General features: G+C 40.0%; 1 protein-coding gene across 2 annotated transcripts in view; it reads left to right on the top strand.

The window, feature by feature from the left end:
- The window catches only part of lekr1 (leucine, glutamate and lysine rich 1), a 215,682-nt gene that overhangs the window by 187,238 nt on the left and 4,282 nt on the right, over positions 1-24,162 (top strand). For both annotated transcript variants that reach the window (XM_043702179.1, XM_043702178.1), the window contains exons 9-11: positions 5,559-5,652; positions 13,008-13,172; positions 17,905-18,204. In XM_043702179.1, the coding sequence (XP_043558114.1) occupies positions 5,559-5,652; positions 13,008-13,172; positions 17,905-18,204 (559 nt within the window). The remainder of the gene's footprint in view (positions 1-5,558; positions 5,653-13,007; positions 13,173-17,904; positions 18,205-24,162) is intronic.

Raw genomic sequence — 24,162 nt, 5'->3', positions numbered from 1 at the left:
TGGGAACAATGTTTCCCTATCTATTCTATCCAGATCTATCATGACATTGAAACCTTGACCAGTGGAAATAGTTTCTGTCTTTTACTGCCTTTTACCTCTTTACCTGTCTTATCCTGTTAATATCTTGGATATCAGGCGGCATGGTGGCACAGTGGTTAGCACTGCTGTCTCACAGCGCCAGAGACCTGGTTTCAATTTCCGCCTCAGGCGACTCTCTGTGTGGAGTTTGCATATTCTCCCTGTATCTGCGTGGGTTTTCTCCGGGTGCTCCGGTTTCCTCCCACAATCCAAAAATGTGCAGGTTAGGTGGATTGGCCACACTAAATTGCCCATAGTGTTAGGTGAAGGGGAATGGGTCTGGGTGGGTTGCACTTCGGCGGGTCGGTGTGGACTTGTTGGGCCGAAGGGCCTGTTTCCACACTGTAAGTAATCTAATCTAAAGATCACCTCTCAGTCTTCTTCTTTCCAAGGAGAACAGCCCAAACTCCAATCTATCCTCGTAGCTGAATTTCCCCATACCAGAAACCATTTCTCTAAATGTCTCTGGTACATTCTCCAATGTGATCATACACTTCCTATTATGCAACAGCCATTCCTGTCCCACATCTATCCACGTTTCCGTGATGGCCACAACATCGTAGTCCCAGGTACCGACATCTAACAGCTGGCTTGTATAGCCTCCTTGCTGTTTTTTTGAAGCCCCAAAGCAAAGCATACTATATAATTGATTAATTACTGTCTCCATTTAGCTTGCCACCTTCAGTGATCTATGTACATGTGCACCCAGGTCCTTCTGTTCCTGCACCCTCTTTTGTAACCTTTATTTTATACTGTGTGTCAAGTTTCTTCCCACCACAATGAAACACTTGACAGCTCTCTGCATTGAACCTAATCTGCCACCTACCTGCCTACTTCCTAACACTTCTGCCCTTTTGGAGTTCTGCATTCTGTCCTCCTTGCTGTTTACGATGCTTCAAACTTTTGTATCTCCCACTAAGTTTGAAATTGTCCTGGTGCACCATGATCTGGATCATTAATCTGAAGAAATAAGGGTCCCAGTACTGACCCCATTGATCACTGTTCTCCATTTCCTATTACTCAACCAGTTTTGTATCCACATAGTTACTACCCTTTTATTCCATGAGCTATAACATTTCTCAAATATTGCTATCACGGTATCAAATGCCTTTTCAAATTTATGTACACTGCATCAACAATACTACCATGATCCACACTTCCTGTTATCTCTTCACAAAACTCCAACAAGTTAGTTAAACACGATTTCCCCCCCCCTTAGAAATTCATGTTGGCTCTACCTAAATGTCCTTCCCTTTACCCCATGTGACTACTAATTCTGTCCTGAATAATTGTTTCTAGAAACTTCCCCACCATTGAAATGAAACTGATTGATCTTTAATTGCTGAGCCTATCCTAACAAACGTATTGATTAAAGGCATAATGTCTGCAGTTCCCCAGTTCTCTGCAATCTCCCTTGAATCGAGGGCAGACTGAAAGATTATTGTCAGTGCTCCATTCTCACTTCCTTCAGTGTACTTGGATGCAGTTCATCTGATCTCAATGCCTAGCCAATTTAACTATGGAGTGTTGTATGACTGGAGTGGATTACCTCAGTAATGAAGGGTAATGAGATAATGGAGGAATTGGAAGCAGGAGTTCTGAATTTTGAGTGTGAGGCATGATCAGTTAACATGAAATTGTGAGCACACAATTAAATGAATAAGCAAAACTGTGACAGATGGAGTTCAGTGTAAGTAAGTGTGAGGTTATCTATTTTGGATCAAAAATATATAGATTAGGATAGCCTCCAAATGATATGAAGTTAAATACAGTGAATGTCCAAAGAGACTTGGGAGTTTAGGTGCAGTGATTTTTTAAAATGTTGTGAGTAGGTGCAGAAAATAATCAAGAAAGCTAATGGGATGTTGGCCGTTATATCGAGAAGTTGAGAGTACAGGGATGTTGAAGTTGTGCTGCAATTATACAAAACCCTGGTTAGATTCCACTTGGAGTACTGTGAGCAGTTCTGAGCACCACACCTGAAAAAGGATGTATTGACTTTGGGGGGAGTATAACGTGAACTTACAAGAATGATATCTGGACTTTGAGGGTTAAGTTATGAGGACGGATTATAAAAATTGGGTCTGTTTTCTCTAGACTTTAAAAGGTCCACACTTTAAAGAGTGACCTGATTAAAGTCTTCCAAGATATTAACAGGATAAGACAGGTAAAGAGGTAAAAGGCAGTAAAAGACAGATAAACTATTTCCACTGGTTGAGGATTAGGATTATAGGACTATGAAACATGGTCCGAGAATTAGGCCAGACCGTTATAAAGCACTTAGATAAATAAATGTAGTAGGTGTTTGGAACGCTCTTCTACAAATAGAAATGGATGCAGGATCAGTTGGTAATTATACATCTGCAATAGATTTTTTTTGTTAAGCAAAGATATTAAGAAATATGAGCTAAAGTCAGATGTATGGAATTAGGCTACAGATCAGCCATAATCTCATTGAATGGAAGAACAGGCATGTAGAACTAAATGGTCCACTCCTGTTCCTATTTTCCTGTGTAGTAAGAAAACCTTTGCAGATTTTTTTCAATTTTATCTGTTTGGCAGTCGACAGTCACAATCATGCATTTATCACTAAGTGTTGCATCAATTTTGTTAACTATGAGGCAAGACTTTACTGATCCTGAGTCATAAGCAGCTGCCCTAATCAGGCCATGATTAAAAGTCCCTCAAGGCTTTATCAATGTAGCAGCACCTTGATTTTCATACTTGTAGGAGGTGTTTATTTGAGTTGAGCAAATACCTCATTCATGATTGAAATTTCTACAAAGCAGGAACAGACAGATAAATAATCCTTCTATATTAGTTCTCCCTCTATGAATTTCCATTGGGAACAGTAAGTTAAATTTCTGGCATTTGTAGTTATACAGCTTACACCAAAGCTAAATTTACAAACAAGTTTGATTGTATGACATTGTCAAACTTGGCCAGTTGTGTATGTTTTCATTTAATTCCTTACAAACACTATACTAGTGTTTTCAACACCATAAAATGTATATTCTAGATCATGACATCTGGAGTTTGCTCTGACAAATGTAATTTATTTGGCGTTTTTTCATTCTGTAGTATCAATTGCTAGTAGGGAATTAACTAATCACAATAGGGACCTTTTCTATTTATCATTAATTTTGAATAAAAATTTTTGGATTTCAACAGCTTTTATATTGTATTTGTCTATTGTGTTCCTTGCTTGGCATTTTCCAATAAATTATCCCTTCTTTGCCTAAATGTAAATCCATAAAATCATTCCTGTACATTGTTTGAGATTCTGCATTGAAATGTTTGGTTTCTATCAGAGATATTTATGAAAGAAAAATTAAGCTTGTTGGGACATAAATACAAGGGGAGGCCATTCAGCCCCTTGAGGCTGATGCAGCATTCAATGAGATCATAGCTAATCTGTGGGCTAACTCCATATACCTACTTTTGCACCATATCTTTTAATACCGTTGCTGAACAAAAATGTATTGAATACAGATTGAAAATTAAGGTTTCCTCCCACAGTCCAAAGATGTGCAGGTTAGATGAATTAGCTATGCTAATTTGCCCAGAGTATTTGGTGCATTAGTCAGAGGGAAATGGGTCTGGATGGGATGCTCTTCGGAGGGTCGGTGTGGACTTGTTGGGCTAAAGAGCCTGTTTCCACACAATAGGGAATCGAAAAAAAGACAACAATCCAACATCCATTGCCATTTGTGGAAGAAGTCCAAACATTACCACCCTTTGTGTATAGAGTGCTTTCTAAATCTCTCCTGAATGGTCCAGCCCCCTAATTCTCAGACTATGTCCCCTATATGGCAATAGTCTATCTTTTTCTACCCTGTCTTTTCTTCTTAATATCTTGACTTGATGTCTTTCTTGATGGTTGGCCACTGGCCTGGCAGCAATGAAAATCACCGACAGCTCAAAAATAGCTATTTTCTTTTGTGGTTACAAACATTCAATTTAAATTTGTTAATGTTCGAGCAAAGTTCACATATCCTGGCAAATTATTTACTTGGCTAGCACTTGTTAATATTTATTTTGTGAGACTTTATTTCAGTTGCTGTACCTTTACCTTACTACTCATTATGCTCAATTTGAGCTGTAAGTAAATTTCAAACTTCACACTTGTCGAGCCTAGATTATTGTGTTGTTTTAAAGCTTTTCTTGGTCAGCCAGGGATTTTACATTGTGTTCACAGAAACTCCAATATCTGTTCACTCAATACTAAACTCCAGTTTGGATGGCTTCCATAAACCACCACCTTGCGATACAGTATGCATCTGCTTTGGAGTTACTAAGTCTCCTTTTTCAAATAGTTACTAACTGTCCTGTTGCATTGCATTTCTTATCAGGTTTGAAATGATTTTTTTACCAGTTACTGGAGCACACTTCCTTATTGAGGATTGCAATGAGGGTTTACTTCATAGGGTTCCTACGAATTCAACCCATCCCTGCTGCTAATTATGCTGTGTGAGCAGGCAAATTAGAACTGAATTTGAAGATCTCACAACACTGCGTACCATTTAGTATGAGCTACAAATCAAATTTACATCACAGCTTAACATGTTGTCTGAACAGACCAGTTCATTATGCTATGTTGCCGCTCATGATGAAGGTTGCTGCCACTATTCTATTTAAATTTAGAAAAGTACATGGCCTGCTTGGCATAGTGTGGTAGAGAAAAACTATTTCTTGGTCTAATTAAAAGAGTCTCTTATGGTTAACAAGGTATAACTTAATGCATGTTAGCAACTAGTTACACATTAACCGATGTGATGGATAGACATTGTTACAAAGACTCTGAGGAGGTCTAGATGTTGGGTCTTACTCTTTTAAGATCCTAAGCTGTCATGCCCACAAGTCCATATGAAATCATCATACTGGTTGTGTATATTGGCATGCCTCAGTGTTAACCCTTTCAGGGCCTTTCAGACTCTTATCCAACAATTTTGACAAAACTATGTTCCTCCATCACTTTGTTTCAGACAGTCTCTTAATTAGGCATATCTGGTGATCCAAAGAACACTCTTTCATTTAGTGTCAACTGAATTCTTTAAAAATAAATTAATTTCCTTATTTCTCTGAAGCTTTATGGATGGAAATCATTTTTCTCACACATCTCAGATGTCTGGGAGTAATTTTAAAAAGTCACCCATCCTGTGTCACCCTTATGTAATACAGCTGTAACCTACCTCATTTTACATTGAATGTAATTGACAGACACAGACTATTTGACTCAAATGGTTGAAACACCTTCTACCTTCTATTTGCAATATCTAGTCCATTTTTTGGGCAGCAGTTTGAATGGTCCAATAAATTTGAATCCAGTACCTTTCTGTCTCTTTTGTTTGTTTGCAGCAAAATATTTTTGTTAAATTAATGCTTTATATGTTTTTCATGAGAAATTTTGTTTTGAATATTTTGATAAAAATTTAAGCTCTATAACATTTAGCAATGTGTAACTTTGTTTTTTATTACAGGGAACAGATGGTGATTTCACATCAGAACAGGATTAAACAGCTTCAAGAACATCTTCACCAGATGTTAGGTGATGAAGATAGCTGGAGGGCGAAAGTAGGGAACTTCTGTTTTGCTAGGTTTTCTAAATACGTATTGTGACAAGTGAATTTTTTTTCAACTACAATTAATACCCATAGAGAGAAGAACATGAATGAGTCAACAAATTAATCTGACATTCTGGATAAGTGGTCTTGGCAAACCATCAGTGGGGAGATTGCCTTTTAAAATAAATCATACTGTTATCCAAGGTTATCTCAGAAGTGTTCTTTTGTTTTAAAGAAAAACATCTTGAATTTTTGCACAGAATTCTTTTTGTATTGTTAGTAACCATGGCAAAGCTTGGCTGATTCTGATTTTAATAAGAATCACAAGTCTTGATTGGTGTAATTCTCATACTGAATGCTGAATGTCATTCCCACTGGCATAGTTTTTCACAAAAAGCATCTGTATCTAATGTGAAGCCTGCCCTGGAAAACTGGTTGCAAGCTTTCACCAAAATATTAATTTTACAGGCAGATGTTGGTGTTGATGTGTTTTAAGAGAATGGATCTCGCCGGTTCACAATAATGATGTAAGAAAGTTTTACATTGATCAATGTATGAGTATCGTGCAAGAGACTGTTCCTGTCAGGAAATCAAAATCTTGGTCTTCATCAGATTGAAATGCTCAGTTCCCACTCATAAAATGTTCAGTTCCTTTTGCACTTGAATGCCCTACATTTACTTGCAGAAACAGTTTGAAAGTAAGTTGAGACTGTGTCTCATAGATTATGTTTCTTCTGTACCAATCTTTCAATTGATGCCAAAACTGTGGTATTTTCCACAAAACATAATAATAGCAGCAACATCAGAATAACATATAAGAAAAGAAGTTAAGAGCTATGATGATTGAAAACAAATGAATTTCACTTACACCCATTTAAGGTTGACAATGTCAGTTAAATTTCAAATTTGCTTCATATCAGCCCTCCAAAATGTTTGCAATTTTTAATTGTGATAGAAACTTCATGTGACAATAAGTATCCTTTCACCCATTCACAAATAACTGTAGCTGCATTGATCTGAAACAACACATATACAACCATTGAACAAAGTTCTGTTTTCTACTGAGCAAAAGGCAGATTCATTTTAATAATAATTTATAATAGATTATTCTACTTTAAACGGCAATATACCTGATCTAACATGAAGTCATGCATATATGTAATGATTTTGTAATTAAACATTCAAGATCAAGTTATTGTTTTTGACCTTCACCATAAACTCAACTTGTTGCAACTGACTTCACACAAAGTCATGCAAAGCATTAACATCCTGCTGAAGTTCAACCATGATATCATTCACTAAACAAATTCCTTCCATCTTGACAATATTATTCACTTCCATTGCTTCCTTAACTAAATACTACTGAAAACTGAATTAATTTGTATAATAACTGATGCCTATTGAGTTGATATGCCAGGCAATTGACTATGGAGTAATAGAAGTCCCATACATATTTCATGCTGTGAAATATGAGTAGTTGAATGGTCACGGTCATCTTTGTTAGTAATGCTGTCCCTAGATTGTGTATAGTTCTGTAACAAAAAAGTCAGATACAAAAATATTCACCTCACATATCAACTCAATAGGCATCATTTATTATACAAATTAATTCAGTTTTCTGTAGTATTTAGTTAAGGAAGCAATGGAAGTGAATAATGTTGTCAAGATGGAAGGAATTTGTTTAGTGAATGATATCATGGTTGAACTTCAGCAGGATGTTAATGCTTTGCATGACCTTGTGTGAAGTCAGTTGCATGGTTTGAATAATATATTTACTGGGAAGCCTTGTGACACAATGGACAGCCCTGTCTCTGAGCTGGAACTTTGGATTCACTTTCATTCTAATACTTGATGGCTAAGAAGAGTGTTTTCCTAATGTGGCCAAACAGGTTGAATATTAACTTGCAAAGTCTTCCTACGTATGCCATTGGGAAATGTTGAGAATGGGAGCAATTTCTGGTCAGCTATGTGATGGAAAGGAAAAAACCAGGAATCTCTGCCTTTGCTATTCAGAGATCTGACATATAGCAATTTGAACTCAATGGAGTCATTTGGTTGCTCAGCTGGTGTGAATCAGACTGATGCTGACAATATCGAGTTTGGTACTGTTTCTTGCAGGATGACTTGAGTAGAGCCTCCTTTCCTTACCTGTGGTGGAAGTCGTGCACTGTGGGTCTGACCTGCCTTTGTGCAGAGGCGAGAAGGACAAGAAACTTCACACGTTAAAAGCAAATGAATCTTAATGCCTCCTAAACATCTTGCACATGTGTGAAAGAGTACAGACTGTCAGCACAGAGATTATCTTTCATGCTGCATTAAACAAAAGTCATTGTGACCCTAGCAAGTGTTTTATTGAATAGATTGCAAAGATTTTAAGGACTAGTGGATCATGTAGTATTACTCATGGATATTTATTTTTCTTAAATTGAGAGCCTGACTGGTCATCTTCTCACTAATTATTTGTAGATTAAAAAGGAAATAAAACCATGATTTATATGTAAAAAAAAAAGTGATAGCTGAAACAGAATTTCCTGTTCTTGTACCTGTGGTAATGAATTGCACTGGCACTGCCAATGGAGAAAAGTCATACACAGAAGACTGAAGAGTGACATAATTCTGCGTCAGTAACTTTGAAGGATGAACAATTAGGCAGCTGGCCTTGCTGAGGCACAATGCTCAATCTAATTTTCTTGTATTTGCCGTACTCAGGAATGCTTAAAAGGGTACAGTACAGGAACAGATCTCACCATCCTGAGCTAAAATCTGAGTGACAGCACTGGCTTTGTCATCCCCTTACAAAGAGCTGTAGTGCTCAATAGCTATCAATACTGCAGCAGCAAATTGCAGCAGGCTAACCCTGGGAATGGAAGCATACTTGGAAGTGTTCTTGTTTCCCTGTTTCACTTTCAGAAAGGAACTTTAAAGACTAAGGATCTGAAGACTTGTAGGTGGAAACACACCAAAAGGTCATGATTCAGAGACTCGGATAAATTGGATCTTAGAGGCAGATGGTGGTATGGTGATGATTTCTCTGGATAAGTAATTCTGAGACTCAGGCTAATGCTGTAAGAACTTGGATTCAAATCCCACCATGGTGCTTGCTAGTGAAGTTTCAATTTAATTAATAAATTTGAAATATAAAGCTAGTCTCAGGAATGGTGATCAGGTCAAATATCACCAATTGTAGTATAAACATAAATGGTTCACTAATAGCATTTCAAGAAGAAAATCTGCTGCCCTTACCCTATCTAACCTTCTATCCAAGCCAAACAAATATGGCTGACGCTTATTTGCTCTATGAATTGGCCTGGCAAGCCATTTGTTTCAAGAGAATTTGCAGTGAGGAAAAAATACTGGGTTTTGCCAATGATGTCCACATGATATGAAAGCATTTTTAAAATCCCTTCTGGCCTGGAGCTCCCTCCAAACAAACTGGGTAGTACAGGATGCAGTAGCATGCAGCAGAGAGATATTTAATAGGTGTGTGAGGAACTAGCATGGCAACTATAATTTAGAAAACATTTTTTGCCAGAATTAGAACCATTTTGAATTTGTTTTGGTAAAGTTTGTTCTTATAGAATATTTTTGGTGTAGTGTGGGCAGGACAAAAGAAATAAGAAATACTTAGCAGATCTGGTAGCATCTGTGGAGAGAAGAAAAATGGTAATTAGATTGGATTCCCTACAGTGTGGAAACAGGCCCTTCAGCCCAACAAGTCCACACCAACCCTCCGAAGGGCAACCCACCGAGCCCCATTCCCCTAAATTTACCCCTGACTAATGCACCTAACACTATGGGCAATTTAGCACGGCCGATTCACCTGACCTGCACATCTTTGGATTGTGGGAGGAAACCGGAGCACCCGAAGGAAACCCACACAGACATGGGGAGAATGTGCAAACTCCACACAGACAGTTGCCCGAGGTGGGAATTGAACCCAGGTCCCTGATGCTGTGAGGCAGCAGTGCTAACCACTGAGCCACTGTGCCACCTGTGGGAAAAATTAGATTCCCAAGAAATCCACACCAACCCTCAGAAGAGTAACCCACCCAGACCCATTTCCTTCTGACTAATGCACCTAATACTATGGGCAATTTAGCATGGCTAATTCACCTGACCTACACATATTTCGACTGTGGGAGGAAACCGGAGCACCTGGAGGAAACCCACAGAGACACGGGGAGAATGTGCAAACTCTACACAGATAGGAGTAATGCTTCAAGTCTGTAAGCTTTCGTCAGAATTATTAGAAATTTAGAAGGTTAGAAAATCTTTTCAACAAAAGAAAGTAAGAGTGGGGAAAATAAGAAAAAGGGAAGGTCTGTGATATGGTAGATATTTGTTAAGATGCAACAGATTAGATATGATACATTTATTAATTAGGCAGAAAAGTATACAACTAGTAGCAATTCAAAGTGGTGGAGGCGACATCCACCTCTACTGGACCATTTTCAATCTGAAAGAGACAACTTTCAAGTGAGCATTGTCCTTCAAGAAGGACATACCCTCTAACTCTGAGCATTTATTGAGGTACCCTTCTTTAGAGTTGGTAATCTACAATGGCAGTTAATAACTTGTCTGAAACTTTTTCAGCTACTGTTCACAACAAAATAACCATTGTCCTGCTTTCCCACTTCCATTATAAGGTTAGTTTTCATTTTACCTAAGAACAAACCCTTCTGTTTTTCCTAAACAACTTAGGACACCAGGAGTCAATGGAGTGGTAGACTCTATACCAATCATCTTGAACTTGCCTTTTCTCCTTGTATAAGAAGTTTTGCTTAATGTTTAAGAAAGGGGGATGTAACTGGTGGAACAGCCATTGCTTGAGGTCTTATGCCACACAGAAAATACTGAAAACGTTCAAATTCAATGGGATCCCAACCTCTAATATCAGGATGTGTTTTAGTTCACAGATTGATTGACAGTTTCAAGTAGATGTAGAGCCATAAACAAAAATACTTCTTTTTATAAGGGCATAAATTGTTAAAGGAGTTTAAATGTAGCAAATATGTTTTTAATCAATAAATATGTTAATTTAATCAATTGAAACCTATAACTTGATCATATTCTCAAGTTGGATCCTGAAGTCTGCCTATGAGTGCAAACTGGTAAGTGGCATAGAAGGTTTAAGGAAAAAAGGAAGTTGGTGGGGGACATGGTTTTGGAATGTGAACATATGAATTAGGAGCAAAAGAAAGCATCCAAGCCTGCTCCTTCATTCAGTAAGATCTATTTATGTTTTGAATTCCAAATTTCCATCTACCCCCTGATAACCTTTGCTTCCCTTGCCTAACAAGAATCTACCTTTACCACCTTCAAAATATTGAATTACCCCACCTTCACTATCTCCTGAGGATAAGAGTTCCTAAATTACATCTGGATGGGTACATGAATAGGAAGGGTTTAGAGGCATATGGGCCAAATGCTGGCAAATGGGACTAGTTCAGGTTAGGGATATCTGGTCAGTGCTAGCAAGTTGGACTGAACGGTCTGTTCCTGTGCTGTATAACTCTATGACTGTGAAGGAAAACGTTTAATTCTCCAACTCATTTTGGTCAGAAGAATAGAAAGGCAACTTATCTAAATGGAGAGAAACTACAAAATGCTTTGGTGTAGAGAGCTCTGGATGTTCTGCATGAATCACAGAAAAGAGTCTGTAGGTACAGCAGGTGATAAAGAAGGCAAATGGAATTTTGACATTTATTGCTAAAGAGATATAATGTAAAAGTAGTTGAATGTTGCTCCAGCTGTACAAGGCATTAGTGAAACTGCACCTGGAGTATTGCATAGTTTTGGTCCCTACAGTTGAGGAGAATGTAGTTGTATTGGAGGCAGTTCAGAGGAGGTTCACCAGATTGGTTCCAGAGATAAGTTTGTCTCATGAAGCGAGAGTGAACATTTAAACCTGTTGTCTTTAGATTTTAAAATAATGATAACGGATCTAATTGAGGTATATAAGATGCTAAAGGGGATTGTGGGGCAATTTAGAACAAGGGATCATGTTTTGGATAAGGGGTAGCAAATTTAAAACAGAGATGAGGAGAAATTACTTCTCTCAAAGGATCATGAATTTGTCAAATTGATGACCCAAAATTACATGGATGCCAGGAGACTGAGTAAATTTAAGGAGGAGAGAGACAGATTTTTAATTAGAAACATTTTGAAGGGTTATGGAGATCTGGCAGTAAAGTGGAATTGAGGCTGAGATGAGATCAACGATGATCATATTAAATGTCAAAACAGGCTAGGGAGATTGAATTGCTGACTTCTGCATCTAGTTCTTATGTTATAATGTTGCCTCTTCCATCCTGTTTTGAGGGGTAGTAGGCCTTACTTCTATTTAAACTCCATTTCCCCAGTATCAACATTGGACCTCCTGAGGCACTTTCTCTTTAGTGAGGTTTATGGAGCCAGAAATTTTCCAGACTCTACACTCCCAACTTAGGAATGAAAATTCAGTCCTTTGTATCATATTCACAATTTGCTTTCCTCACATACTTACATCAGCAACAAATTTGGCCATTAAACATTTGGTCCCTTCATCCATGTTGTTCACATAGATTATTGTGCACTGCACTGATTAAAGTTGTCAATTTCAACTGATCCATTTTTCTCGCATTTCTGTTTCCTAATAGTTATCCAATTATTTCTCAGCCCCCTTCTCTCTCTCTCCAGTCCAGAGGAAAGGTTCCGACCTAAAACATCGACTTCCTTGCGCTTCTGATGCTACTTGATCTGCTGTGCTTTTTCCAGCTCCATGCTTTACTGACTCTGACTTTCTAGCATCTGTAGTCCTCATTATCTCCAAGTTACCCAATCTTCTTAGCATGCCAAAATATTGTATTATTGAAATCGTACCTTATATAGTAACTCTTTTTATGATACTTTATTGAGTACCTTTTGGAAATGCATCTATTCATTCCTCCTTATCAATGCTACTGGTTACCCTCAAGGAACTATGTAGAATATGGTTTCCTTTTCATTAAGCCATGTTATCTATGCTTGATTGTATTATCATTTTGTAAATGATTTATTACCTCAAATATGTATCCTTTGGCGTGTCTAGGTAATTCTTGCATTTGAAAATCATTCAATCAACTCTAGGAATATAATATTTTCAGTCATTTATAACTAATATTGTTGTCATATCCATAATATTGCTTACTTAAAAAATGCTAAAACCTGCTCTTGTACCAGTAATAAAAGTAAAAATTCATGAAAAAAGGCAATATGTGCTAATTTGAATTAACTTTTCCCCACTTGGTAAATTTTAAATTCTTTGCACAGAAAATGTAGTTACTGATATTTGATTCTATTCATATTATTCTAAGCCGTAAGCAATGCTCATTGTTTGTTCTCCAGATAGATACTGAGTTATCCAAGCAACAGGCTCATCACTACACAGAGCTTAAGGAATTAGCACTTCAGATGAAGGAAGAAGCAAAGATTGAAATTGATACAGAAAGACAAAAACAGCAAGAACTAATAAATAAACACAATGAAGAGCGCAAGACACTACAGGCACAGGTTTCTGGTATATCTTAATCAAAATAGGTTTTGAAATGCTGTGATCTCATGATTGTGTACATTTGTTTGTGAGTGCATATGAGCAACCTAAGTATACAACATATGCAAGAAAATAGTTACACAGCCCATTATATTCCTAGTGTGATACACATATGTTTTCAAGTCACATTTTATCAAATGTTTTATTTTCTTGCAGTATTCTTTACCATTATTAATGAGCAAAATAATTTGTGAAACTGTATTCATATGAAATCTGTGAATGTCTGGTGTTGGCTGCTTTTTGTGGGTATTTGATTCTGATTTCTCCCCTTAGCTACTTGCTACTTTTTTTGAAGGCATGTTTCTTCTGTTACTGATTTGGAACAGAGTGTTCAGATGGTTTCTCTGGAGAGTTTTCTTTTCAGGGATCTTTCTTTCACATCTGTTGTTCAGCTCTGTGGCTTTCCTGGCTACTAGCTGGTCTTAAAACTGTACTGGCTCTTTATTGAAAAAAGTGTTTTTTTTAATTCTTCACTTCACCAGATGATCTCAGCCCTATTCCTGATCTTCAGTGCTGTCGTGATTTTCTAGGCAGTATATCCTATCCTGACACCATCTTTTATCATGTGGTTGGTGCCAAACTCTGAGTTTAGTTTCATGCCGGACTGACAGTGTAGTGCTTGAAAAATACAGCATGTCAGGCAACATCCGAGCAGCAGGAGAATTGATGTTTGGGGCATAAGCCCTTCATCAGGAATGATACGTGTGGGTTGGGGTTGAGAGATAAATGGGAGGGGAGTGGAGTTGGGGGAAAGTAGCTGAGAAAACGATAGGTGGATGAAGGTGCGGGAGAAGGTGATACTTCAGAGGGGAGATTGAAGGACAGGTCGGGAGGGCGGTGCTGAGTTAAAGGCTTGGGACTGGGATTATGTGGGGGGAGGGGAAATGAGGAAGCTGTTGAAATCCACATTTATCCCATGTGGTTGCACGGTTGCAAGGCGGAATATGAGGTGTTCTTCTTCTAGGCGTCGGGTGGTAACGGTTTGGCAGTGGAGGAGGCCCAGGATCTGCACTTCCTTGACGGAGTGGGAGGGGGGAGCTGAAGTGTTCAGTCATGGGGTGTTGGGGTTGGTGGGTGTGGGTGTCCCAGAGATGTTCTCTGAAACGATCCACAAGAAGGCGTCCTGTCTTCACCATGTAGAGGAGACCGCACGGGTGCAATGGATGCAGTAGATGACATTGGTAGAAATGCAGGTAAATTTCAAACAGATGTGGAAGGATCCCTTGGGGCCTTGGATGAAGGTGAGGGGAGTGGTGTAGGTGCAGGTTTTGCACTTCCTGCGGTAGCAGGGAAAGGTGCCAGAAGTGGGGTGGAGGGGTGTGGACCTGACGAGGGAGTTGCGGAGGGAATGGTATTTTCAGAACACTGATAGGATGGGGAGGAAAATATATCTCTGGGATCCGTTTGGAGTTGGCAGAAGTGGCGGAGAATAATGCGTTGTATGCGAAAGTTGATGAGGTGGAAGGTGAGGATCTGGTGGGTTCTGTCCTTGTTGCGTTGGGAGGGGTGGGGTTCAAGGGCAGTTCTGCATGAAGTGGAGGAGATGCGCTGGAGGGCATCGTCAACCACTTGGGAAGGGAAGTTGCGATCGTGGAAGAAGGAGGCCATCTGGGACGTTTTGAGGTGGAATTGATCAACCTGGGCACAGATGCGGCAGAGCCGGAGGAATTGGGAATAAGGGATGGTGTTGTTACAGGAGGTAGGGTGGGAGGAAGTGTAGTCTAAGTAGTTGTGGGAGACTGTGGGCTTGTAGTATATGTCTGTAGTTAGTCGGTCGCCAGAGACGGTGATAGAGAGGTCCAGGAAGGGGAGGGAGGTTTCCGAGATGGTCCAAGTGAATTTGAGGTCTGGGTGGTAGGTGTTGGTAAAGTTGATGAACTGTTCAACCTCCTCATGGAAGCACGAGGCGGCGCCGATACAGACATTGATTTAGCGGAGGAACAGGTAGGGGGTTGGTGCCGGTGTAACTGCAGAAGATGGACAGTTCCACATATCCAACGAACAGACAGGCATAGTTGCATCCCATGCGGGTGCCCATGGCTACCCTTTGGTTTGGAGGAATGGGAGGATCGAAAGGAGAAGTTGTTGAGGGTGCGGACCAATTCAGCTAGGCGGATGTGGGTGTCAGTGGAAGGGTGCTGGTTGAGACAGTGTGAAAGGAAGAAATAGAGGGCTTGGAGACCTTCATCATGGCAGATCAATGTGTACAGGGACCGAATGTCCATGGTGAAGATGAGGTATTGGAGTGGGGAAATGAAAATCTTGGAGGAATAGAAGGGCATGGATGGTGTCACGAACATAGGTGGGGAACTAAGGGGGACAGGATGGTGTTGAGGTAGGAAGAGGTGAGTTTAGTTTTACAGGCTGAGACTGGGGCCATCAGGTTTGTGAATCTTGGGAAGGAGGTAGAATCAGGCAGTGCAGGGTTCACAATGAGGTTGGAGGCTGTGGATGGGAGATCCCTGGAGGTTAGGAAGGAGGTAGAACAAGCCAAGAACTGTCTTCACACTTAGACTTCAAAATAACATTATTTATAATACATTATAAAACGTAATATATAAAGGCTGTGATTTATAGTTACATTAGGTAAGGTTTAATCCATCTTCTTCATATGTTTGTGTCCATGTGCTCATGTGAGACTTCCAATCTAGATTGGTGAGGTCTGGTAGCCTTCTTCCAAAGGGCAGTGCAGTGTGTCCTAACTTTGTCCACACTGCTCTATTTATGATCAGGGACACCCAGTTCCATGACAAAATTTAAAAGTTGCTTCAGGGTCCCAAAGGCGAAAGTGAGGACTGCAGATGCTGGGGATCTGAGTCAAGATTAGAGTGGTGCTGGAAAAGCACAGCAGATCAGGCAGCATCCAAGGAACAGGAAAATCGATGTTTCAGGCAAAAGCCCTTCAGGAATGAGGCAGGGAGTCTCTGGGATGGAGAGATAAATGGGAGGGGTTGGGGATGTGGTCCCAAAGCCCTTACACAATATTGATCAGTACAATTTTCATATGCAGTACAATTTTTAAACAGTAGGTAAAAACAATGACTGCAGATGCTGGAAACCAGATTCTGTTACCTTAATGCACCATTTACTTTACAAGCAGCTCCTGTTTAAAAATTCTGGATTAGTGGTGCTGGAGGGGCACAGCAGTTCAGGCAGCATCCAAGGAGCTTCGAAATTGACGTTTCAGGCAAAAGCCCTTCATCAGGAATAAAGGCAGTGAGCCCCACTCACCCATTGTACTCTATGCTACTTTCTCCCTACCCCCACCCTCCTCTAGCTTATCTCTCCACGCTCCAGGCTCACTGCCTTTAAGCTAGAGGAGGGTGGGGGTAGGGAGAAAGTAGCATAGAGTACAATGGGTGAGTGGGGCTCACTGCCTTTATTCCTGATGAAGGGCTTTTGCCCGAAACATCGATTTCGAAGCTCCAGGGATGCTGCCTGAACTGCTGTGCCCCTCCAGCACCAATAATCCAGAATTTCTAAACAGTAGCTGCTTGTAAAGTAAATGAAGTGCATTAAGGTAACAGTTTTAATGATCTCACACTTCCCAAAACACTTGGGTCCAGGAAACTATTTTTGAGGATAGTCATTTTTTGTCTAAGAAACTCAAAATAAAGTTACAAATGTATCTTTAATCAAACTGTGAATTGATTAAATGTTGTACTTAATCAGGGCACAAGGAAACATCTTAATCAAACAAAGGATAATAACAGTTAAAATGACAAAATGCTAAAGCCAGGATATAAAGTGCTTAAGAGCATAAAAGAGGTGTGATAAACGTGGATGAGACTAATATGTACTGGATGTATCTAAATACTAGTTAAGCATTCAGATTTTAAGACAATTGTTGGAAATTAAGACCATAAGAAAGCATGGATGATTGTAAAAGTCCATTCTTGACAAGCCCATTCCCTTCACAATTAGTGTACAATTTTGTGTTTATTATAGACTTTTTTTTAGATTAGATTAGATTACTTACAGTGTGGAAACAGGCCCTTCGGCCCAACAAGTCCACACCGCCCCGCCGAAGGGCAACCCACCCATACCCTACATTGACCCCTTACCTAACACTACGGGCAATTTTAGCATGGCCAATTCACCTGACCTGCACATCTTTGGACTGTGGGAGGAAACCGGAGCACCCGGAGGAAACTCACGCAAACACGGGGAGAACGTGCAAACTCCACACAGTCAGTCGCCTGAGGTGGGAATTGAACCCAGGTCTCTGGCACTGTGAGGCAGCAGTGCTAACCACTGTGCCACCGTGCCGCCCGTGGACTTCATCCACACACTCTCTTAACATAACTGCTATTTCCAGATATTCTATTATATTTGTGGAACTCTACAGAGATAACAGAAGTCATACTTTAGGAAGGCTATAGGGGTGCTTTACAATGTGTTAAAATAACAAATAATTTAAAAATGTAAAATCATTTCAAAAGTAAAATTTAAGCTTTCCTGTCACAATATAATGCTTATTAACTCTATGAAGTTTAACTTTCTTCTTATAGCCATATGTAGAACTAACTGTCATTATTTGAAAGAGACAGCTGTTAGATCATCAGTGTTTAATGTTTGTCTTTCTAGCAAATTTGTAAATAGATGGATATTAAAATTGAAGTTTGATAAATCAAGTACTTTTTCATCTCAACTAATTTCTATATGGATTATATTTTGGATGTTTTTTGTTAGGTTTCTGACTTAATCAGTGATGCTACCAAAGCATTACAGTTGGACGTGAGCAAACTGAAGAAAGAGCTTCAAGACATTCAGTGTCGGTCAATAGAGAGTGGACGTTCTAAAGATTGTAAAATCTATAACTTGGAAAAGGTAATCTCTCAGCTAGAGGGACAGCTAAAACAAGAACAGGGCAAAATAGAATCCATAACTGAGGAACTGAGGAGTGAAATACAGCAGAAATCAATTGAGTTAAGAGAAACACAGCAGGAGGTACAGCAGCTAAAACGTGAACTGGACCAGGCCAAAGCAGAGGTATGTTCTTCTTATTACAAATGCCTAGCGTTTTAACATTTTTTAGGAGAGCGTGTAATGCCCCAATAATTTCATATATTAAGCAGTTGAGCTGTACAGACCCTCCCAGAATGTTCCAGGTATGAGCCTGTGTGTTTGGCCCCTTTGCTAATCAGTGGAAGTACCCACATATGAATATCAGGTGAGGACAATAGAGCTGTTCTTATTCATAAACACAAGCTCATTAATCTTTCATGTCTCTACTCCTTAAACAATCTTCACAAAATGCACTAGCCCATTTCCTAAGCATTTGATAATGTAATAAAATGACTCACCTCAATATTATTCGATTAAGGCACAATTATTCATGTTGAGGAGGTGAGAATTTGGAACAGAAGCAAGGTCTGACAGGGTGCCACCTAAGACAGCTCATTTGGAAATTCCAACACTTTCCAGTGCAGGTCAAAATATAATGGATGGACATATTGGTTGATCTTATCTTTCCTGGTGTAGCAAGAACAAAGGCGAGAAGGTGGGAAAATGAAAAGATCAGAAATTCAATGTTGAGGACCATTTTTCCCAAATTGCAGCGACTACACTTCTTCCACGCATTTACATCTCATTGAAGCCCTAACTCATTTTAATTATAAACCACTTCCAATTCCATTCCTCGAGAAACTAGATGGTGCAAGTTCTCAACATCTAAGTCAGAATTGATAGCTCGCAACTGTAGCTTACCTGAATGCTTATCATAATATTATAGTAATAGAAGCAGAAGTAGGCCATTTGGCCCATCAAGCCTGCTCCGCCATTCATTAAAATCATGGCTGATCTATCCATAATCTCAGCTCCTCTTACTTGCATTATTCCCATAACCCTTAATTCCCCTATCATGCTAAAACCCATCCAACTGTGTCTTGACTATATTTAATTAAGCTGCCTCTACTGCTTCCTTGAGCAGAGAATTTCACAGATTCACTACTGTCTGGAAAAAGCAGTTCATCCTCATCCCTGTCCTAAATCTACTCCTCTAATCTTGAGGCCATGACCCCTAGCCCTAGTCTCACCCATCAGCGGAAACAACGTGCCTGCCTCTATCTTATCTATCCCTTTCATAATTTTATATGTTTCTGTAAGATCCCCTCTCATTCTTCTAAATGCTAGCGAATACAGACCCACGTGGCTCAACCTCTCCTCAAAGGGTAACTCCCTCATCTCCAGAATCAACCTGGTGAACCTCCTCCAGGTACGGTCTCACCAACACCTTGTACAATTACAGCCAAACCTCCCTACTCTTAAATTCAGTCCCTCTAGCAATGAGAGCCAATATTCCGTTTGCCATCCTGATTACCTGTTGCACCTGCAAATCAACTGTTAGTGATCATGTATGAGCACTTAAGTCCCTCTTCACAACAGTATGCTGCAATCTTTCACCGTTTAAATAATACTTTGACCTACTATTTTTACTTCCAAAATGGATAACCTCACATTTACCAATATTGTACTCCATCTGCCAAACCCTTGTCCACTCACTTAAACTAAATAAATCTTTCTGTAGACCCTCCACATCCTCTGCACAGTTTGCCTTTCCACTCAATTTAATGTCATCAGCAAACTTGGATATGTTACACTCAGTCTCCACTTCTAAATCATTTATATATATCATGAACAGTTGAGGGCCCACCACCCACTCTGTGGCACCCCAGTCACCACTGATCTCTAACCAGAGAAGTACCCATTTATCCCAACTCTGCTTTCTATTGGTTAACCAGTCCTCTGTCCATGCTAGTACATTCCTCGCAACTCCATGTATTCTTTTCTTATGGGTGAGCCTTTTATGTGGCACCTTATCGAACGCCATCTGGACATCCAAGTATACAACATCCACCTGTTCCCTTCCATCCACTGCGCTTGTTACATCCTCAAAGAACTCCAGTAAGTTTGGTCAAACATGACCTTCCCTTCCTGAATTCATGCTGCATCTGCCTGATCGAACCCTTTCCATCCAGATTTTTCACTATTTCTCCTTTAATGATAGCCTCCAGCATTTTCCCAACTACAGATGTTAAGCTAACTGGTCTGTGGTTACCCGCCTTTTGTCTACACCCTTTTTTAAACAGTGGCGTGCCATCTGCTGTCTTGCTGTCTGCCGGAACCTGCCCAGAGTTCAGTGAATTTTGGTAAATTACCACTAATACATCTACTGTATCTTTTGCCATTTCTTTCAGCACTCTGGGATGCATTCTGTCAGGACCAGGGGACTTAACTACCTTTAGACCCTCAAGTTTACTCAACATTACCCTTTTAGTGATAACAATTGAATTGATGTCCTCACCTCCCATCATATCGTTAACATAATTCTGTGGGGTGTTGGACACATTCCACTGTGAAAACTGACACAAAATAGTTGTTGAATGTTCCAGCATTACCCAATATTAATTTCCCTTTCTCATCCTGCAAGGGACCTATGTCCACTTTAGCCACTCTTTTCCATTTTATATATTTATAAAAACATTTCCTGCCTGTTTTTATATTCAGTGCTAGTTTGCATTCATAATCTATCTTTCCTTTCTTTATTGCTTGCTTCGTGGTTTTTGTGTTGCTCTTTAAAGTTTTCCCAATTTTTCTGTTTCCCAATACTCTTGTCTACTTTGTAAGCCTGAGCTTTCAATTGGATGCCTTCCTTTATTTTCTTGGTTATCCAAGGTTGGCCCTTCCTACCCTTGCTATCCTTGTTTTTGGCCAGAATGTACTTTCCTTGAGCACTGTGAAAATTCTCTTTGAAAGTCCTCCCCTGTTTCTCAACTGTTCCACCATATAACCCATGTTCCCAGTCTAATTTAGCCAACTCCTTCCTCATCACATTATATTCTTCCTTATTTAAACATTGCACCCTAGTTTTTGATGATGCTATTTCATCCTCCATTTGTATCCGAATTTCGATCATACTGTGATCACTCTTTCGGAGAGGATCCTTACCACGAGATCATTAATTTTACCTGTCTCATTACACGGAAACAGATCTAAGATTGCCCGCTCCCTTGTAGGTTCAGTAACATGCTGTTCAAGAAAGTTATCACATAAGAGTTCTATGAACCCACATGCTAGCGAGGTGAGGAAAAGAGAGAGAAGTTGAACACGTGGCTACAGGGATGGTGCAGGAGGGAGAGTTTTGGATTCTTGGATAATTGGGGCTCTTTCTGGGGTAGGTGGGACCACTACACACAGGATGGTCTTCACCTGAACCAGAGGGGTAACAATATCCTGGGGGGGGAGATTTGCTAATGCTCATCGGGTGGATTTAAATTAATTTAGCAGGGGGATGGGAACCGAAATTGTAGTTGGAGTTTACAGGAGGATGAGAGTAGTGAAGCCAGAACTAAGATTTCAAGATTGCAAGAAGGCACTGGCAGGCAAGAAGTTGGTTTGAAATGTGTCTACTTCAACGCCAGGAGCATCCGGAATAAGATGGGTGAACTTGCAGCATGGGTTTGTACCTGGCATTTCAATGTTGTGGGCATTTCAGAGATGTGGATAGAGCAGGGACAGGGATGGTTATTGCAGGTTCTGGGATTTAGATATTTCAGTAAGAATAGAGAAAATGGTAAGGGGGGGGTGGTGTGGCACTGTTAGTCAAGGACGGTATTACGGTTGCAGAAAGGATTTTGAGGACTTGTCTGCTGAGGTAGTATGGGCTGAGATTAGAAACGGGAAAGAAGAGGTTGCCCTGTTGGGAATTCTCTATCAGCCTCCGAATAGTTCCAGAGATGTAGAGGATAGGATAGCAAAGATGATCCTCTATAGGAGCGAGAGTGACAGGGTAGTTGTTATGGAGGATTTTAACTTTCCAAATATTGACCGGGAATACTATAATTCAAGTACTTTAGATGGGTCAGTCCTAGGATTCTTTGGGAAGCCAGGGAGGAGATTGCAGAGTTTTATGTCGTAATTGTCTACAGGAATAGTACCAGAAGACTGGAGGATAGCAAATGTTATCCCCTTGCTCAAGAAGGGGAGTAAAGACAACCCTGGTAATTATGGTTGTGGATAAAGTGTTGGAAAGGGTTATAAGAGGTGGGATTCATAATCCTCTAAAGAGGAATAAGTTGATTAGGGATAGTGAACATGGTTTTGTGAAGGGTAGGTGGTGCCTCACAAATGTTATTGAGTTCTTTGAGAAGGTGACCAAACAGGTGGATGAGGCTAAAGCCATTGATGTGGTGTTTATGGATTTCAGTAAGGCATTTGATAAGGTTTCCCACAGTAGACTCAAAATACGGAGGCATGGGATTGAGGGTGATTTAGTGGCTTGGATCAGAAATTGGCGAGCTGAAAGAAGACAGAGTGGTGGTTGATGGGAAATATTCATCCTGGAGTTCAGTTACTAGGGGGATACCATAAGGATCTGTTTTGGATCCATTGTTGTTTGTCATTTCTATAAACAACCTGGATGAGGGCACAGAAGGATGAGTTAGTAAATTTACGGATGACGCCAAGATTGGTAGAGTTGTGGATAGTGACGAAAGATATTATAGGTTACAGAGAGACATAGATATGCTGGGATGAGAGATGGCAAATGGAGTTAAATGAGAAAAAGTGTGAGGTGATTCACTTTGGAAGGAGTACCAGGAATGCAGAGTACTGGGCTAATGGTAAGATTCTTGGTCGTGTAGATGAGCAGAGAGATCTCGATGTCCAGATACAGAAATCCTTGAAAGTTGCCACCCAGGTTGATAGGGTTGTTATGAAGGCATATGGTGTGTTAGCTTTTATTGGTAGAGGGTTTGAGTTTCAGAACCATGAGGTGATGCTGCAGCTGAACAAAACTCTGGTGTGGCCACATTTGGAGTATTATGTACAGTTCTGGTCACCGGATTATAGGAAGGATTTGGAAGCTTTGGAAAGGGTTCAGAGGAGATTTACCAAGATGTTGCCAGGTTTGGAGGGAAGGTCTTACGAGGAAAGGCTGAGGTACTTAGGGCTGTTTTCATTGGAGAGTAGAAGGTTGAGAGGTGACTTAATAGAGACATATAAGATAATCAGAGGGTTAGATAGATTGGACAGTGAGAGCCTTTTTTCCTGGGATGGTGATGGCTGGCACGAGGTGACATAGCTTTACATTGAGGGGTGGTAGATATAGGACAGATGTCAGAGGTTGTTTCTTTACTCAGAAAGTAGTAGGGGCGTAGAACGCACTGCCTGCAACAGTAGTAGACTCACCAATGTTAAGGGTCATTGGATAGCGTGTGCTGTAATGTTCTATGTTCTATTAACTCCTCTTCAAGACTGTCTGTACCAACTTTATTCGGCCAATCAATGGGCATGTTAAAGTCCCCCATGACTACTGCCATTCCATTCTTACATGCATCAGATATTTCTTGATTGATTGCCTGTGCCGTTGTAGCATTATTATTGGTGGCCTATAGACTACTTCCACCATTTTTTTTTTTCTCTTACTATTCCTGATCTCCATCCAAATGAATTCAACATTTTGCTCCTTAGATCCTATATCGTCTCTCTCTATTGCCCCAATCTCATCCTTAATTAAGTGTGACCCCACCTCCCTTTATTTCCTGCCTATCCTTCCGAATTACCTGATATCCTTAGATATTTAATTCCCAGTCATCACCACCTTGCAACCACATTTTTGTAATGGCAACTAGATCATACCCCTTTGTACTGATTTGCACAACAAGTTCATCGACTTTGTTTTGAATACTATGGACATTCAGATAAAGTGCCCTTATCCTCAGTGTCCCTTTAGAACCTCGCAATCTCCCTGTTTATGATTCTGTTGCCCAATTTTACTTCTTTCTTTTCTAACTTTTGCTCTGCAACACTTCCTCCTGCCTTTCTGCCTGGACTCCCATCCCTTTGCCATTTTAGCCTACCCTTCCTCACAGTCTTTCTCTCATTGCATCTACCTTTAAAGCGACTGCTGCATCTTCTGACCTGGTGCCCTGCTACCCTAAGTTTAAA

The sequence above is a fragment of the Chiloscyllium plagiosum genome, chromosome 13 (genome assembly GCF_004010195.1).
Source record: "Chiloscyllium plagiosum isolate BGI_BamShark_2017 chromosome 13, ASM401019v2, whole genome shotgun sequence".
Classification (NCBI taxonomy): Eukaryota; Metazoa; Chordata; class Chondrichthyes; order Orectolobiformes; family Hemiscylliidae; genus Chiloscyllium; species Chiloscyllium plagiosum.
The sequence above is the reverse complement of the archived record's forward strand: the minus strand, read 5'-3'. Positions and strand labels throughout refer to the sequence as shown.